The 19,496-nt window shown below is 31.5% G+C and overlaps 3 protein-coding genes across 3 annotated transcripts; 2 read left to right on the plus strand and 1 right to left on the minus strand.

Moving 5' to 3' along the window:
- The first annotated feature begins 4,211 nt into the window (after positions 1-4,211).
- On the plus strand, positions 4,212-5,604 carry LOC122596621 (probable 2-oxoglutarate-dependent dioxygenase AOP1). Its single transcript, XM_043769233.1, has 3 exons — positions 4,212-4,640; positions 4,775-5,099; positions 5,200-5,604. Exons 1-3 carry the CDS (start codon positions 4,264-4,266, stop codon positions 5,452-5,454), a joined length of 957 nt encoding a protein of 318 aa, XP_043625168.1. The 5' UTR covers positions 4,212-4,263; the 3' UTR covers positions 5,455-5,604.
- A 4,865-nt stretch (positions 5,605-10,469) lies between these two features.
- Positions 10,470-12,147, plus strand: LOC122596747 (probable inactive 2-oxoglutarate-dependent dioxygenase AOP2). Its single transcript, XM_043769376.1, has 3 exons — positions 10,470-10,882; positions 11,167-11,494; positions 11,647-12,147. Exons 1-3 carry the CDS (start codon positions 10,530-10,532, stop codon positions 11,935-11,937), a joined length of 972 nt encoding a protein of 323 aa, XP_043625311.1. The 5' UTR covers positions 10,470-10,529; the 3' UTR covers positions 11,938-12,147.
- A 3,634-nt stretch (positions 12,148-15,781) lies between these two features.
- On the minus strand, positions 15,782-17,647 carry LOC122598644 (probable 2-oxoglutarate-dependent dioxygenase AOP1). The gene is made up of 3 exons (XM_043771230.1): positions 17,260-17,647; positions 16,304-16,625; positions 15,782-16,148 (listed from the first exon to the last, which is right to left on the minus strand). Exons 1-3 carry the CDS (start codon positions 17,619-17,621, stop codon positions 15,885-15,887), a joined length of 948 nt encoding a protein of 315 aa, XP_043627165.1. The 5' UTR covers positions 17,622-17,647; the 3' UTR covers positions 15,782-15,884.
- Between the last annotated feature and the right edge of the window lie 1,849 nt (positions 17,648-19,496).

Raw genomic sequence — 19,496 nt, forward strand, 5'->3', positions numbered from 1 at the left:
TTTTTTTCTTTCTTTCTCTTCTTTTTTTGGAATATGATGATGATATGAATTGAATTAAGCGGTTTTTGTTACGGACGATGATGTGACAATTTAATTCTTGAAGTTAGTAATTTTTATGTTTAGGCGGTGAGAAAGAAAAAATCTCCTGTGATTCAATGCTTCAAAGGTCCATTTTTTTTTTCTTCCAAATAAGTTTAAGGTTGCGATATAAGCTTGTGATTTGAGTGGTCAATTTGTAAAATTCCGAAAATAGTGGAACGTTTTAAGCTTTTTTTTTCAGAAAGTAAGTCCATTTGGTCAGTATTGTAGTACAATGCCAGTTTTTCTGTTTCTGGACATGGTTTGCATTTGCTTTGGCAGCTTCGATAATTGTTTTTGGTCCCCTTGATTGTTGGAAAATTTGAAAGATCCTTTGATACATGAGGAATAATATTTAATAATTAATATTTTGGAAGGAAACCAAGAACATGTGCGATATTTGGGAAAGAAAGTGAAATGCTACCTAACATTAAAACTAGTGGGCTATTTATTATTAATAATATTAAATTTTTTTTAACAGCTGGGCTATTTATTATGACCTTTGACATACGAGATGGGTACCCGCGTAATGCGGCGGTGGTAACAACGGGCAGTGCTAGTGGCAGTGGTGTTAACGATGTGATTATTAATCTTAAAGTAATAGATGTAATGGTAATATAGTTATTTTATGGTTAAGAGATGTATATTTTGTAAATAACTTTATTAAAAATATAATAGAGATATTAGGTGTAAATATTTAAATTAATTAATAAATGAGATAGATAGTTTGGAAAAATATGGGTGTAAAATATTTTAATAATATATATTAGATAGATTTAGTGTGTGAGTTAAGAATGTGTTAAAAATTAAGGTTAGTTTCTTTATTAATATAGTATAGATATAGATTTAGGAATAAAGGGTTTGATGGTAGTGTAAATTAAAAGGGTAAAATAGGAATTTTAAAGGTAAAGTGTTTAATTTAGGATGAGTAGTTCGTTTATATAGGGAGTATAGATATATATATTTTTCTTTTTTTTTCCATGTAAATATGCATCAACGTTGGCAATTGTGTAATTTCAAGGACGATTAACCAATAAAATCGGTATGTGATGCCAACCTTCTCAAATAATAAAGGAACAGAGTTCGATATAGAAATGTAAATTGTAGATACTAATAACTCACGAACGGTAAAAACATAGTATATGGCTCAAGTCTTCTGATAAGAATCTATATTGAAAAATGAAAAAAAAAAAAAGAGTAAAAAATAAATTGGCACATGAGATATCGAAATAAATAACTTAAACATACCAAACGGAAGTCTCATTTGATACATCGTATTGAGTTCCAATATAAGGGTTATATATGTCTGACACTTGTTTATCGATTCATGTGACTAGGTATGCAAGTGTATGTGTTCTGTGTAGGAGCTCGATGGGTTTTGAAAATATGTAACTTTAAAATATAAGTATTTTGATAATGTCAGATATGAAAATATGAAGCTTTGTAGGTTTTTGATAACTTTAGATTTTGATATGTTCCGTCAATAATGTGAAAATATTTATTTAATCATGTAATTATATTATGTCTCGAATTAGCCTTTATTTAAACTTACTTTAAATCTTTGGTTCGTCAAGGTAATTTTAGTCTCTTCATTGGTTAAAGGTTTTGTTTAAAAAATGTCTTGCCTCTTTTAGTTATTCTTATCCATCATTCTATATCCGCGCACTGAGCAATTGGTTCAGCAGCAGTTTTCTTTTTTTCTCTGCGGCAGGTAATCAAGGGGATTTTGGGCAAAGTGATGTGAGAGATATTGGAAATGAATAGCGTATAAGCTCTTACTTTTAAGTTTTAGTTGATCGTTGGATCTTGGAGATTTTTATTTTAGATATTATCACTTTTGTTAGTCTATTTCGTCATTGGATATTTGAAACGCTTCTCTTTATTGCTCGTCATGTTGCAATAAGATTTTATGGTTTGAATTTGACATAATGTTCGTTAGTTTGGTCCATAACTCCCTAATTTTTTTTCCTTGAGAAAGGTGGAGTGTTACAAATAGTATATCACATTGACTTATGACAATTATACTGGTGAAAATGAAGAGGAAGCCAAAGACGGGATTGAGCAAGTGATCAACAGTCGAAAAGATCAAAGAAGAGATAGAAAAGATGCTTGTCGAAGAATTAATGAAACATAACATTTTGATGATATTTTGACTAACTTTTGTTTGATGATGGACCACCTTGGGTCCTTGCCAATGTTTTAAAGCTGGACCCCTGCCAATGTTTGTAACATTAATATTTCTTTTGATGATTAGAAAGGGTTTAAAGAGTAAAGGAAAAAAAAAGAGAAAATTGCTACTGGATTAAATCAATAACATTGATCAGAGATAAGATAAGATAACTCAAAAAAGAGCTCACTATTCACTAATAGCCCAAACAGTGTAAATCTCCTCCAACTCCAAGTCCAACCCAAACTATATAACCCAAAACAAGATAAACTATTTTATATATTTTTTTTTTAATAATTGAGGGGACAAATTAACTTCCACACATTTGGCCTTTTCTTATTTTATTTGCATTTTTGATGTCTGAATGGTTAGGAAAAAAATAATTTTTCAACCTAAAAGATCAACCTAATAATATGATAATGATATTTAACATAATTAAATGGAGTGATTAAAAGAAAGAATGAATGAATTACACTTGTTACATAATAAAAATTTTAAGTTAATATTAGGTTGATATATCACTACTCAAAAAAAATATATATATAAATAACTTAACTAGATTCCAATTCCATAGCTGATAGTATAGTCCCGTGGACCTTTCACACTATTTGGCATAAATATTAATTAAAAGTGTTATGAATAGTTTGGAGTAGACGATAGATTGAAATAATTACACGTTGTTTTCCGTAACTTTCAGTCTTCGAATCATTTTTGTAAAGGAGACCAAAGAAAATGGGTACAAAAAAATATTATATTCTAATCAAGTAGAAAAATATCGTTTTATTTAAGTACTTCCCCAATCCGTTCAGAATGGGAAATAAAAAAGTATATATATATATATATATATATATAAAAGGAGACAATCAAATAAAAACAGTTTTAAAATAAGAACAATCTGATATATATATATATATATATGTGTTGGAACCAAGTAGATGTATTTTAAAACTCACGTTGTTATTTGAATCAATATCATATCAATAAATTAGATTATACGTACATCATAAACATCATTCATGTGTTACTAGGGACATTGATTTTCATCGTACATCATTCATGTGTTACTACTAACTAGGGACATTAATTTTAATCATATCAATAAATTAGATTACAAAACATCATTCATGTGTTACTAGAGACATTGATTTTGATTGATTATATTGTCTATTTGAACGGTGATTGATTATATTGTACGTTAATTTTATTTGTTGTTTCTTTTTTTTTTAAACGGCAAATTTAGATCACTGACGGACCACTGTAGTATTATCGTGCCACCAGAGTGCCACCCGATCATATCCTCACTAGGCAATATAATGCCAATATACCAATTCAGGGGGAAACTCGTTAAATATGAAAAAAATCCCTATGTGAGTTTTGTACATTAATTTTTTTGTTGTTGTTTCTTTTTTAACCAATGACTTTTGAATATAAATAAACTCTCTCATCGTCAAATGATGAGATCTTAACTTGACAGCTGATGTCTCTAAATCGGATCTCGGTACCAATGGTAATGGAAATTAAAACCCCATTATGCTCCCCTTAAAAACTGATCATTAATTAATAAAGTGTGATTGACACTTGATAAGATTCGAACCTTAATTTGTATCATGAGTAAAATTTGAATATCTCATCACTTGAATCATCGATGCATATGATTAACAGTTTTATTAGTTAGTTTAATTTTTTGGAAATGTGACTGCTTGTGTCTTTAAGCAAAAGTATTCACACTTCCATTCAACGAATAAAAATTAAACGAGTCAAGATTAATGTTTTACCCATGCCGTTCCAAAAAAAAAATTAAAAAAAATGTGTAGATACCCATGATTACTTGAATTCTCTATGTGAAAATTAATACAGTAGTACTTATCTTAATATCTTATAAGGTTTAGTCACGCATTATCTATAAACTTGTAATAAATTATAATGTTTGGATGTAAGGCTATATATATACAAAGTAACCAACATAAATAATCAGCTAGCGCGCTGTTTTCCCACCAAATTAAACTAGACCACGTACCATGGGCTCACTAACCTTGCCTAAACTTCTTGTAGTGGACTTGACAAAAGACAACCTAAAGCAGCCAGACACAAGTGCTTGGTCCTCCACATGTGATGCCATCAGGGCTGCCCTTGAAAACCACGGTTGTTTCATAGCACTCTACGACGGAATTTCATCCACAGTTGAAGAGTCCGTGTTCCAAGCCGCAGAGGAGCTGTTCAATCTCCCAACCGAAACCAAGATCAAAAACATCGTTGAAAAGCCCTACCATGGATATGTAGGGCAGATTCCCTTTGTTCCACTTCATGAAGGCTTAGGAATCGATTATGCAACCGAGCTTGAAGGTGTTCAAAGCTTCACAGATATCATGTGGCCCGATGGAAATCCTTCCTTCAGGTGATCCATCAGTACGTATATGTATACACATAAGTGCCTATATATCGTTCCGTACGTGTAAGATCGAAGCACATTCTATTTATTAATATCAATCATAACTTTGATATATGAGTATTAATTAATTACTTTTGTAGGGAAACTTGTATTACATTTTCAAGGGCAGTGGCAAAACTGGACCATATGGTGATACGGATGCTGTTTGAAAGCTACGGTGTGGGGAAGCAATATGCTGACTCTCATATCGACTCAACTACCTATCTTCTACGCTATCTGAAATACCGAGCACCAGAGGTTGATGAAGCCACAATGGCTTTTCCTTGTCATACAGATAAAAGCTTCATCACCATACTTCACCAGAATCAGGTGTCCGGCTTGGAAATAAAAACAAGAAACGAAGAATGGATTTCTGTAGAATTCCCACCTTCTTCATTTGTGGTCATGGCAGGTGACGCTTGCAAGGTACGTGATCAGGAACACGCACGCGTGTTTAGTTTATACTCGATCGAATCTAGCTAGGTTAGCTCTAAATATATAGTTAACATATATTTGTTGGCTGCAGGCTTGGAGTAACAATAGAGTGCTTTCGCCAAATCACAAAGTTACATTATTATTGGATAAGAAAGGCAAAGAAACAAGATATACCATTGCACTCTTCTCCTTCTTGAGTAAGAAGGTGCAAGTACCGGAAGAGTTTGTGGACGATCAACACCCTCTTAAATTCAAGCCATTTGAACACGTTGATCTCCTGAATTTCTATGCAACGGAAACGGGCAGGAGATCACAGAACATCCTTGAAGACTTTTGTGGTGTTTAAGTATATCTATCCCTGAAAATTATATATGTCCACATATTTTTGGTATAATAACAAGCTAGTATCTAATGCTTGCTGATGTGTATATATATATAAACTTTTTATGGTGTATGTGTGCATTTCATTCATATTGATCGATCTGGCTTGAGGTAATTGAGTTTTGCTGTGATTGTGTGATCAATGACGACATCGGTTCAAGATATTCATAAATCATCTCATAAAATAACATCTACACTTGACAAGTACGTACGTACTTAGATAAGCATTTTAGCTCATGTAATTAACGTAATTACGTACGGTAATTGTTTATAAAGGATTATGGAAATTAATTAATTCTGATTTTGTGTGAAAAAAAACTGAGAAACTGATCAAAACATATACAGTATAACATCTTTTGGGCTTTTACTATTATAAATACCTTCAGGCTTCATCTGCTTGGGTTGGGCCTAATGAGAGAAGTAAAAAACTAGCAAAATTTTATTAATTACCTGCAGGTTGTGTGATACATTTTTGTACGTATGACAAAAAAGTTTTGTCCGATCACGTCTCATACATATAATAGGCATCAAATATATCGATATCATATTGATTATATATATATATATCCCCATCAATCAAGAAAATCAAATGACAAAGTAATAAGTAATGGAGATATTATTTGCGGATACGCTAACCATATCAAATCAATCTTGCAACATCATTCAGTACGATGGCTGAAAGCATCAACTATGAATTAACTAATGATATACTAGTACTCGTAATATATATCCCATCTATAAATAATGACTCGTGTGGTACCAGATCTTGATATCGATGCGCATTTGTATAACTTTGATTAAATTAACACTCACTTTCTTAGGCCTACTCATCGGGTACAATAACATGGTTATCTTAATTGCAGAAATTATTTTTCCTTTTAATACAAACGTAATCAATAAGTCAATAGTCAATAAAGGATATGGAAATTACAATAACAATATCTATAATCAAAACAAAACAATTAGATCTTAGATATACGTTCATCTATCATGAAACTTGTAACCAAACTAAAACAATCATATTTCAACCCACATGGACCAACTAAAAGACCAAAAGTGTGAACCATTTGACTTTGCCACATACCAATTCATCCAACAAAACTTGAACACGATCTTGAACCGTCTAAGCAAATAATGACGGCCCCAAGTTTATAACATGTCCCAAAACCACACTGGCCACTGAATCACAAACTTTTAAACTTAAGTTTGAAGACATAAACGGTGAATTCAATTGCTTGAGTTGAAACAACGCCACAAAAAGATTAAAACTTACTAGCTAGGCACTTACAACCCAAACCGGTTATCAATACCACACCAATGTTTTGAAAACCGGACCAGACACTGAACCGGACTCACAAAAATTCACTGGTCAGACCGGTCGGATCGGTCGGACCGTAGTTCGACCGGGTTTTGACTAAATATACATTTTTCCAAGTAATACCATAAGATTTCTAGTTAAAATATAACATAAATTTAGTAATATTAAAGTTCAAGTATTAATTAATAATAAACCAAAGTCTAACACAAAACACATGATTAACAAGTTCTATTATAAGTTTAAACACATTCAAATGTCATCCAACATCAATAATCATTTTTTCTATTTTCTATTTAGTCTTGGCCATATTCAAATTAAGATGCGAGTACATATATAAAATTTGACTAATTCTCACATAAGACCACTTTGGAAAATACAAGTTAATTTTCTATAAGAAAGTCCACAAATAAGCTCATTATTCAGCATTCTCATTCCTGCATCAGTAGTAATGGCTTCTTGTTACCCCACTCAAAATCAACAATATAAGTTCCTCTTTTTTTATCCCTCACGTTATAACTTCAATTCATTTTTCAAACATGAATCATCATCGATTTAGTTCTCCTATTTCATTCAATCCATTTTTCTAAATCTCTAACCAAAATCTTCCCCATTTCATAAATCTAAAAAAATTCAGTTTCATCTTCTTCAATCTAATAATAATAATAATAATAATAATAATAATAATAATAATAATAATAATAATAATAATAATAATAATAAGTGACGAAGGTTGATCTTGCAGTGGATGTTGCGATCTACTCTAAATAGGATGAATTCATTCTAAACGTAAGGTTTGGATCTTTTTTCCCCCAAAAAATAGAAGGAAAACAACATAAAAAAGACGTTGACTTTGTTTGACCCGGTTCATAGCGGTTCGATAACGGTCCGGTGCACGGTTCAGTCCGGTTCAATTTCCACCATTAAACCGGGGTCGGTTAGACCGGAAGTCTTGAAAAATCCGGTCAGACCGCGGTCAAACCGGTCCGACCGGCCGGTTTAAAAACATTGTACCACACAGCATATAGCAAAATATAAAAGGGTTAAGTCACTGAAATAACAATGTACTTTCTTTCATTTACATGGTTGTCTATTGAATTGGGTAATTGATGTGTATCACTTATATACTTTTTCATTTTTTTTACATTGTTAGACCAATTGATGACCTGATGACTTATTAAAGCAGGTTACCTTCTTCTTGCTTCTCTCTCATGATCATATCTGCTTCTTCCACATCTTGTAGTAGTAGATCTCAACAAATTTATATCACCACCACCACCAGATCTCTTAATAATTACAGGCACCACCAGCACTAGATATGGCCAACTCCCTTCGCTATCTATTAACAACGTTTCTATACTTTATATTTCTTTCATTCTGTAGATCGAAACCGATCTGTCGAGACCTCCTACCCCTCAGAATCTAAATCCTTTGCCAGCACCACGGATCTTCACGGATCTTGTTTTGTTGACCACCACCACCAGTGATAATGACTGGATTTATTGACAGTGGTGGTGGAGAAGGTGTTTGTTTAGATCGATCGACATGATTTGTTGGCCACCACCGCCTGAAAAGCAGATTGTCAGCAACGGTGGTTTCCCAGGATTTCGAATAAGAAGAAGATGATGGCTAGGTATTTTCCATAGAGATAAAATCTCCACTTCGATCTTTGTTTCCCATCCACCGGAATACCCATCGTTTGCTATTTTGATTGTGGTGGTGGCGGCATTTGATTGTGGTGGTTGTTTGGGGTGACAGTTGCGACAATGGTGTTGTTGTAGTGGTTTTCTGCCAGCGGTGGAGGATTGTTCCGATGGTGGCAAGTGGTCCTAGTGGTGGTGTTTCATATAGCAGATGAATTTTTGGAAAAAAAAATAAGAAATTAATATTTAAGCTGTTATAACAGGTCAGCAGTTGGTCAACCATATAAAAAATTGAAAAGTATATGGGTGATACACATCAATAATCCAGCTCAATAGGCAACTATGTAAATAAGAAAAAATACATTATTTATTCAGTGACTTAACCTAATATAAAAACAGCTTTAAGAAAGTGATGAGTAATTAGTATTAACATTTAAAAAAAAAATATTAAAAATAGAACAAGCAAACAAAATGCAGTTTAGCTATAAAATATGTAACAAGGACAAAGTGAAAGAAAAAATAGAAGAAAACCATATAAGAAAATATATCATGATTATAGGACCACATGTCCTTTTATTGATAGAGTATAACTTTTAGAACTAATAAGTATAAACTTAAGTTTGAAGACATAAATGGTGAATTCAATTGCTTGAGTTGAAACAACGCCACAAAAAGATTAAAACTTACTAGCTAGGCACTTACAACCCAAACCGATTATCAATACCATACAACATATAGCCAAATATAAAAGGATTAAGTCACTGAATGAACAATATACTTTCTTTCATTTACATGGTTAATTGCTTATTGAATTGGGTTATGTGTATCACCTATATACTTTTTTCATTTTTTTACATGGTTGACCAACTGATGACTTATTAAAGCATGTTACCTTGTTCTTGCTTCTCTCTCATGATCATATTTGCTTCTTCCACATCTTGTAGTAGCAGATCTCAACAAATTTATATCACCACCACCACCAGATCTCTTAATAATTACAGGCACCACCACTACTAGATATGGCCAACTCCCTTCGCTATCTATTAACAACGTTTCTATACTTTATATTTCTTTCATTCTTTAGATCGAAACCAATCTATCGAAACCCTCTACCCCTCAGAACGTGGATCCTTTGCCAGCACCACGGATCTTCACGATCTTGTTATGTTGACCACCACCACCAGTGATATTGACTGGATTGATTGACAGTGGTGGTGGAGAAGGTGTTTGTTTAGATCGATCGACATGATTTGTTGACCACCACCGCCTGAAAAGCAGATTGTCAGCAACGGTGGTTTCCCAGGTTTTCGAATAAGAAGAAGACGATGGCTAGGTATTTTCCATAGAGATAAAATCTCCACTTCGATCTTTGTTTCCCATCCACCGGAATACCCATCGTTTGCTATTTTGATTGTGGTGGTGGTGGCATTTGATTGTGGTGGTTGTTTGGGGTGACAGTTGCGACAATGGTGTTGTTGTAGTGGTTTTCTGCCAGCGGTGGAGGATTGTTCCGGTGGTGGCAAGTGGTCCTAGTGGTGGTGTTTCATATATATAGCAGATGAATTTTTGGAAAGAAAAATAAGAAATTAATATTTAAGCTGTTATAACAGGTCAGCAGGTCAGCAGTTGGTCAACCATGTAAAAAATTGAAAAATATATGGGTAATACACATCAATAATCTAGTTCAATGGGCAATCATGTAAATGAAGAAAAGTACATTATTATTCCAGTGACTTAACCTAATATAAAAACAACTTTAAGAAAGTGATAGAGCAATTAGTATTAACATTTTAAAAAAAATAATAATAATAAAAATAGAACAAGCAAACAAACAAACAAAATGCAGTTTAGACTATAAAATATGTAACAAGGACAAAGTGAAAGAAAAAATAAAATAAAACCATATAAGAAAATATATCATGATTATAGGACCACATGTCCTTTTATTGATAGAGTATAACTTTTAAAACTAATAAGTATAAATAAAATTAAACATATAAGTTATTATATATTTATGTTTTAGTGACAGAAATTACTCCAATATATTTTGAATAGACGTTCTGTTGTAAGTATAGAATTAGAATGTCGCTTCCCTTGATAACCTTTGACACAGAGACCCTAAACCCTGGTACTAATATCTGGTTATCGACATCGAACGCTGTCCGGCAGGCCCTTGAAGACTACGGTTGTTTTGTCGTATCCACAAACAAAGTCCCTTTGGGTTTACGTCTCAACATGTTTGAGCTATCTAAAGACTTGTTTGATCTACCAACGGAAACAAAGATTAAGAACACTTCTCATATCCTCGGCTTCGGATATGGGCAGTACCCCTCGCTGCCTCTTTATGAATGTTTGGGCATCGAGAATGGAGCTACTATGGAAGCCATACAAAGCCTCACCGATCTCCTCTTTCCTTGTGGGAACAACGCCTTCTGGTAACCAATTAAAACGTACTCATATATCATTAATTAATTTACTACATACTATACATGCATATAGGTTTTTGGTCAAGAAATAATTAACTAACGGCCGGGTCAGACTGAATGTGTACGTCAAAATATAAAATGTTACTGTACGTAGTATTAGTGTACTATTTGTTCATCCAAACCTTAATCAAACAAATTAATATTCTGGATGAGATGAACAGTCTGATTGAAATTTTAGCGAATTTGTCCTTATTAATTTCAGTTTATATATCGATCTTGACCTTAATTTATAGTGAATGTGCACTTGAGTACATGAAATTGCTGTCGGAAATACATCTTTGTATGATGAGAATGGTTTTAGATAGCTATGGCATCACAGAAGACAATGAGCAATTTGAAAATGGGTCATTGTATTTGGCTAGATTCATGAAGTACCGGGCACCCATTGTGGGGGAAGCAGAAATAGCTCTTCCCCCTCACTTAGACAAAAGTTTCTTGGGCATTTTAGACGACAACGGTGTGAAAGGGTTTGAGGTTAGGATGAAAAACGGAGAGTGGATCCATCATGAGCCGCCATCACCTTCTTCAACTTTCATAGTTGTTGCCGGAGAACCCCTCATGGTACGTAATATACCAACTAGCTTCTTTAATTAAAGTTATCGTGAATATATACTGAGATTTAAAATGGAAACGGAAATAATATAATACGCTAATATATTGTTTGGTACCGGCAGGATTAACATTTCTAATACTATAAATCTTTAATTAGAAAGGCATGGAGTAACGGCAGGATTAATGCCCCGCTACATCAAGTGGCCATGAGAACCTCAACAAAAGAAGTCGTTAGGTACTCCACGGGGCTATTCTTATTCATGAAGGAGACTATTCAAGTACCGGAAAAGTTGGTTGACAATGAACATCATTTGCGATTCGGGCCTTTCAATAACATGGATTTTTTGAAGTATGCAAGCACGAAGGAGGGGATGTCATCTAAATGCGCCATTAAATCCTACTGCGGTGTTATAACCGAATCCGATACCACCAATGGCAATAAGCATATCTAATTAATTATTGGTATCATGATGTTATAATGTAAGATATAATAATTATGGGATCTGTTACATTCCGTAGATGACACGAGAGAGAGGGATATGAACGAGTATTCCCCTACGGATTGTATATATTGGTAATAATAATTGTAATGGTAATGGTAATGGTAATTAAGAATTTAAGTAACATTATAGCAACATCAAAGATTACAAATGTTGTTTAAATTTATGTTAAAAAAATGAAAAGTGGCTGGTGTTCTCAAATTTTAATTTTTTTGTTTTTCATATATTAAAAAAAAAAAAAAAAAATTCTAAAGACAGGATATTTTTACATTTTAGTTTTTACAACTAAACAGGGCCTTGGTTACTAGTTTGTTTCTCAATGGGCCGAGATCCTATTCAGCTTTTATACGAGGGCCCGATCCTAAATTTTTATATTAGCACAAGATTGTTATGACATTATTATCTTTAAATAGATAACTTATTTATCACCCTCAAATTCATTCTTAAATTTTTTTTTTCTTTTTTTATTTTATTTACTTATAATGTCATATATAAATACTTTTCTTTTTAAGATTTATTTCATTTTTATTTTTGTTATTTTGAAAAAAAATTTTATTTCTTTTAAAAACTCTAATAATTTATACATGGTCTTTTAAGTTTAATCATCTAAATATTTTTGTCATAATAGATTTTTTTTTCTTTTAAAAACTCTAATAACTTATACATAGTTTTTTAATTTCAGTCATCTAAATAATTTTGTCATAATAGATGTTTAAATTATCCGCATATTATGTGGGTAATAAGCTAATTTTAAGGAATACAATTTCGAGCTTATGAGTATCGTTGAACTGTCGTAATTTTTAGATATGTTTTTATAAAACTTTTATTAATATGTCGGGGTTGAACTCGGGTTAATTAGCTAGTAGGTTATAGATACCATTAAACAATCTTGGGCCAATGTGGGGGCTATTCTCCGTTTTCTCAATGAATGAATCCGCCGACTAACGGCTATGAAATAGAAAAAACATACACGTACAACAGTACAAGTATCACTTAGTATCTGAACTACATATACAAGATTGAATGGTCAAATCAATATATTATATCCACCAATCATTTAGGTGAAATAAAGAAATCATTTAGGTGAAATAAAAAAAATAATTTGTCAATTCTATAATTTAAGGATTATATAATAAATATAAAGTTTTAAATTTTAAACTTAATCGTATTTACTTAAGTATTTATCTAGAATAATAGTTAACATATCGATTATATCGAACTATTTTAGCATTGAATTAAATATGATATAGTGATAAATTGTTTATTTTCATCATTTGAATTTTAAAAGACCTTATTGTATCATTTAGTTATTAAATACAATTTTGAGTTTTTGCTCAAATTCAATAAATTATTCATTTCCTCAAAATTAACACTTTCAATTTATGCTTTATGCATTGAAATTGCACTCATGTTGATAGTTGATATGAAAGATATATATTTTATATATTTTATTCTTGGATTTCATTTGTTGTTACATGGTTGTACATGGTTACTGTGAAGTATATATATATTTTTTTAATCATTAAATTTGTCATTTGTTACACCTTCTTTTGAGGCACATCTTTAGCACTATTAATCAGGCACATCAAACATTTCCTTTTAGACATTATCATAGAAACAGTTATATTGATTAATATTAAAATGTAATTATCAATGAGGTAACTGTCTTAAACAAGTAAGTTAAAATTTTTAATACAGTGTTGCTATAATATTATAGTCTTACACTTTAAATTTGAAAAATGCATTATTTATTTTTAACAAAGATTTACGACAATGAATTCACCATGCAATGCATGGGTTTAATCTAGTTGGTAATATTGATAACATAGAATTTTCCATTCTCTTTTATTTTCTCACGTCTTTAGTTTTAAAACAAAATGGACTTCTAATAAATAGTCTTCCATCCATTTGGGCTTGGCTGTAGTCCGTTTGACTCTCTGGTCCATAGAGTCATGCTCAGCCATATGCCCTTATCTAAGGCATGGGTTCTGGGCTTTTAACATTAACATTTACATAGGACTATATATATTTGAGAACCAAACAGCTCACAATTAATGGTTGGTAAATGGCGACTAGTAACTTTATTTAAAAAGATCTTCTTTTAGATATAAAAAATGTTATACAGAATATCTACAAATTATTACTTATACAAAAATGAAAAAACTTAACAAAAAAGAATAATTAATAATGACTTTAGTTGATAGTATTAATGTAAGATTCTCCAAATTAAAACCAAAAAGCTAAAAGCTTGTTTATGTGTCAACATGCTCGTAGTTTTTAGATTATGAGTTTCTTGTTCAAACAAAACATTTTAAGTTTTTGTATTCAAACGTGACTTTCTTTCTTCTTGTTAGGTAAATGGGTGAGAACCCTCAGATCCATGTACTATTTTGATAGCCAGAACACACACCGCATAAAACTTATATCCGGTAAGTCATCCTCATAACGTGGGATCACAAGATATATATATATATATAGTGAAGGGATCAAGTAAGAACCAACATATATGGTGGGAACCGTGAGAACTATTGAAAAATTATCTCTAAGAGTTTTTGCCCTTAAAATTCAGGGCTACGCCCGTACCGGCGTACCGTAACAACCGTTACCATCTCTTGGATCGCCGCCCATCAAATTCATATCATTCTCATATGCGTCTGGTGACAACCCCTTTAGAACAGATGTAGGGAAACGTCAGTACCGTATTCATATGTTTTCTTAACACGTAACCCATATGATTTTTTACAAAAAAAAAAATTTTTTAAAATTTTTTTCCTGGAATGAGTTTTTGTTAAAAGAAAATAAAAAACAAAAAAAGTTTCAAAAAAAGAAAAATAAAAATAAAAAACCACAAAAAAAAGAAGAAAGAGAGAGGAAACTAGTGGTTCTCACGATACGTGGCGTGTTTCTTAAGCGACACGTGTCAGTTTAAATCATTTATTTATATATTTTTTAGATTTTAGATTCCATATACAACTAAAACTTTTATTTATTTAATTGATATAGATATAGATTCCTAATATAATTATGACTCTTATATTAAAAATTATATTTATTCATTATTACCATAAATATTTCAATCACCAATCTTATTTTTTGACAATAAATTTAATATTTTCATATCCACTGTATTAAACTAAAACAGGATTGAGAAAATTTTAAAATGACATGTGGCGTAATCCTTGATCGACACGTGTCCTTTTAATTAATTATATATATTATAAATTAGTTTTTTTAATAATATGTATTCAATTTCTTTATTAGACTTATAATTAAACTCTAATTGTTAACTTATAGATACAAAACACATTATAACCATATATAATTGATCATTTTCTCATTAATAAAACTGTCTTTTTTTCTTTCTTGATTCTTGATTTCCTATCAATTATATTACTCATAATAAGTTATTAGCATGAATACTTCAAGAATTGAAGTTTACGATCCGAAATTGCAAGGTTATTTACCGTCATCCACTATGTTTACAAGTTTCGATTTTGATGTGATTGTAAAAATTTAATGTAAATCCAAAACTTTAACTAAACATATATTATATTTATCAATACCGTTTATTATAACTTATTTTCGATCATCGGTTTACTTTAACCACAATTTATTTCGTACTCACGAATCATGTAAGAGCCTATGATGCATATTTATATTTCTTCATGATACAATCCATATAACTACCGTACATCGTACGAGTATTAGTAATAGTTATATATATATTTTTTCTTTTCTTAAAATAGAAGATTTTTCTTATCATGATTTCGAAACAGTTACGATAACCTTCGCTTCTTTACGGATAAACAAAATTACACACTAATCAATACATGCAGTAAATTAAATAAATGGTATTATACAAACAATCAGAATATACACACGGATAAATATAGTTACAATTACAATGTTGGAGTTGACACACCACAATACTTCTCTAAAGCAAACTTATCGTTGACATTTTCTTCCGTGTAAAAGAATTTGATAAACTCCCCGAAATAGAAAGGCTTGAAAAGTAATGGATGTTCTTCATCCACCATTTCTTCAGGTGCTTTTATGAGTTTTTCCAATTTCGGCACCGAAAACACACCGATTGAAAACCTATCTTTTACTCCGCTCATCACGACCTTGTGAGTTGTGGCATTTAATCTTCCGTTCGTCCATACCTACAATTATCAAAATATATATCATTAATTAATTCATGAACACCCAAATATGAGACATTTTTACAAGTTAATTATATGAGCATTATGTTATGTGATAGTGTGATGATTGTTTGGAACAAAAATATGAAGTTTAAGTAGTATGAATCAAAACTTACTTTGAAGCTTTCTCCCACCATAACTACAAAACTGTTTGTTGAGAATTTCACTTTGAACCATTCCCCATCTCTATTTTGCACCTCCAGCCCTTCAACTTCATTTTGATGCAAAATTGTCACTATATTCTTATCGGCATGACTAAGTAGTCCCACATTGGATTCATCTTTTTTGGGAGATCGATATTTCATTACCCTAACAAGGTAACTTGTTAGGTCCATGTGTTCCTCTATGTATTTCTCCAAGTTCAAACTTTCTAGGACCATCGTTCTTACAATCTCGTCTAGCTCCTTCAACTTCTCTGTGTAAAATTGTATGTTGCTTCTGTACGTAAAGTTGAACAACCGCCCATCAAAATAAAAATTTGTAATATTTCACAAATTAAAATATGTAAAAATCTTTTTTTACCATTTTTCCCCACCCTACTCTCGAGGAAACTCTAGCTAAGATGTAGAGTAAAGAATGGAGTGAAATTATATGGCTTTAATTTGCTTATGTGTAGTTCTCATGTAGAGTATATAATTAATTGCCTCACAATTAAAAAAAAAAAGTCAACGTTTCATTATATCAATTCTAGTATACAATAATCTCATATTTGCAAATGATTTTGATTATAGAATATATATGAATTTCTCATAAATATATACAAAGTATTAAAATTAATACGCCGTAACGTTTTCTTCTAAAGAGTACTGAATTGTATGTTTTGTTATTAGCTAGTGAGAAGTTAATTACTTTTTAACTATACGAGTAGCTAGATGGCAAAGTAAAATACGTAGAATTGAAATGTTATAAAAGCGAATTGAATTGAATCTCATATATATATATATGTTATGTTATGTGGAGTATATATTACTCAACTGTCAGGCTAGCTAGCTGTGTTTTCGTGGATGCATGGATGAGAAAGGCTGGCAAATTAAATTAATTCTCAATTAAGTTAAGTAAGTAATTGACTTACGTAAATTCAGGGTTGCCTTGATCAGGCCACATGAGATTAGCAAAGCTTTCAGGCTCCTCAATTCCCATGCTCTCGAAGATGGGAACCTCTTTAGCTTGCCCGATGTAACCATTATAGAGTTTCTCTGTCAAGTTTTTCACTTTCGTCTCCAAAGGGAGGTCGAATAGCTGCTTCAAGGAAGAAAACACAGACTTTCGAACATCAGGTGAAATTCCATCAAAAGAGGCTTCAAAACAACCGAATTCTTGGAGGGCTTCGAAAACTTGGGTTTTCGTGGACTCCCAAATGAGGGTTCCTCGGTTTTGTTTGTTTGTTTTGGAGAAATCTATGCTGGGAAGTCGAAGAGGTGCTTGAGAACCCATTTTATTGAATTGGCAGCTATTTTATTGATTTCTATTGTCTGGAGTAGTGTTACGATTAATTAAACAAGCGAATTGAATTATATTTATAAGCCTTTTCAATTTTTGACAATAAAAAAACAAGGCGAAGGAACAAGGTGGGGAACATTCACCCATTGTTTATGAGGGTCTATATAAGAGTTGAATTATATTAGTTTAGAAATGAGTAGTATATATAATATTGTGGCACTAAAAGCATATTCAACTTTGTAAAATGTATTGTGCTCAGCTTGCAAACTTTCCAAAATGGATTATAGAATTAGTTACAGTTAGGTTATGCTTTAGAATTAATTACAAAATGCACAAGAACGACAAATGTTATTTTGGAAGATTTGTTTTATTTATTTACATATTAATTTAAAGATTGTCTAACATAAAAGTCATTAATAACTACCCGTAAAAGTTAAATTTAATAAGAGTCAAATATATTTGTTCTTAAAGTTTTAATTACAATTTAATTTTATTAGATGCATGTCCGCTCGATACGACGGCGATGGTGATAACAATGGCAGTGTAGTGACGACAATAATGGTGGTAGCGATGGTGGTAAATAGAAATTTAATTGATGTAAGAGAATGTTTACTTAAAAATTAAAGGATCTGTTGTAAGTTATTTCATTAATGATATTATAGGTATATAGATTGAAAATGTGTAAATTAGTAAATAAAAAAAAAGATAATATGGTCATTTTGAAATCTTAATTGCTTAAAAAAGAGAAGGGTAATTTATTTATATAATATAATACGAGTAGTATAAAAGTATACATAATGTCCATAGAGAGTAGAGACCCTCAAGTATTAAGTATTTTTTCTATCGTTCAACTATATAAATTAATTTGTTTATAAGTTTTATTTATTTTATTTTATTTTTGGTATGCTTTTAGTTTATGATAAAAATAAAAAAGGATCTCTAACTTTGTTAGAAATAAAAATCGAACCTTTAATCTATGTTTTTCTAGACAAGGCCCCCGACTACTTAATTTAATCAAGTTATAGATTTTTTTGAACTGACATATACTAACTAGCTTGGGTTTACTTTCTAGCTAACTCAAGTGGTTGAGCACCTGCCTTATAAGCAGGAGGTCTTGGGTTCAAGAATTGGAAAGTACATAGAAAGTCTTTCTATGAAGGATTGGTTTGGGTATACCCAGGTTCAAGTATGAGGAGACAGGATTTACCCAAGTTGATCGTCGTGCTTTCGGGCGGATTAGTAGGGTTTTCCCTTATCGGGTATTTGAAATAGACATTTCTACTTTGAGGGAGCTCTCTAACGCAGACCCGGTTAAGACAACGTATATTAGACTTCCCGCTGTCAAATCGCAACACGAAGTTCCCAAGCGAAATTCACCTTTAAAAAGAAAATAGCTTGGGTTCGAGTCTCTATCCTTTTTATTTTATTTTATTTTTTTTCTATTTCTATTTGTGTTTATATTTTCTTTCGTATGGAGTTCAATTTGTTTTCCTAATCTAATTAAACGCGGTCGATTAGACAATTTTTTTTAAAATTTGATAAGAAAAGGAAGATTCTATATCTACGTACCTAAAAGGTTTTTGAATAAAATATTATCATGCTTAGAAAATAGTTTTCTTCATTAATGATTAATCACAAGGTCAAATGTTCAAAAAAAATTTCTTCCTAAATTTAAAACACAATTAAACATATACATACGTATTATAAAATGGCCGTCACATATATACCAGTATACCACAAAAGACAAGTTTAAAAAATTAAGACATTTCGAACTATATATATATATATATAAAGTTTGATTAACAATATATAGTTTTGATTTCATTATATTTGGGTGTTTTGTCAAATATATTGATACAATAGATATAG

Source organism: Erigeron canadensis, chromosome 4 (genome assembly GCF_010389155.1).
Source record: "Erigeron canadensis isolate Cc75 chromosome 4, C_canadensis_v1, whole genome shotgun sequence".
In the NCBI taxonomy this organism is placed as follows: Eukaryota; Viridiplantae; Streptophyta; class Magnoliopsida; order Asterales; family Asteraceae; genus Erigeron; species Erigeron canadensis.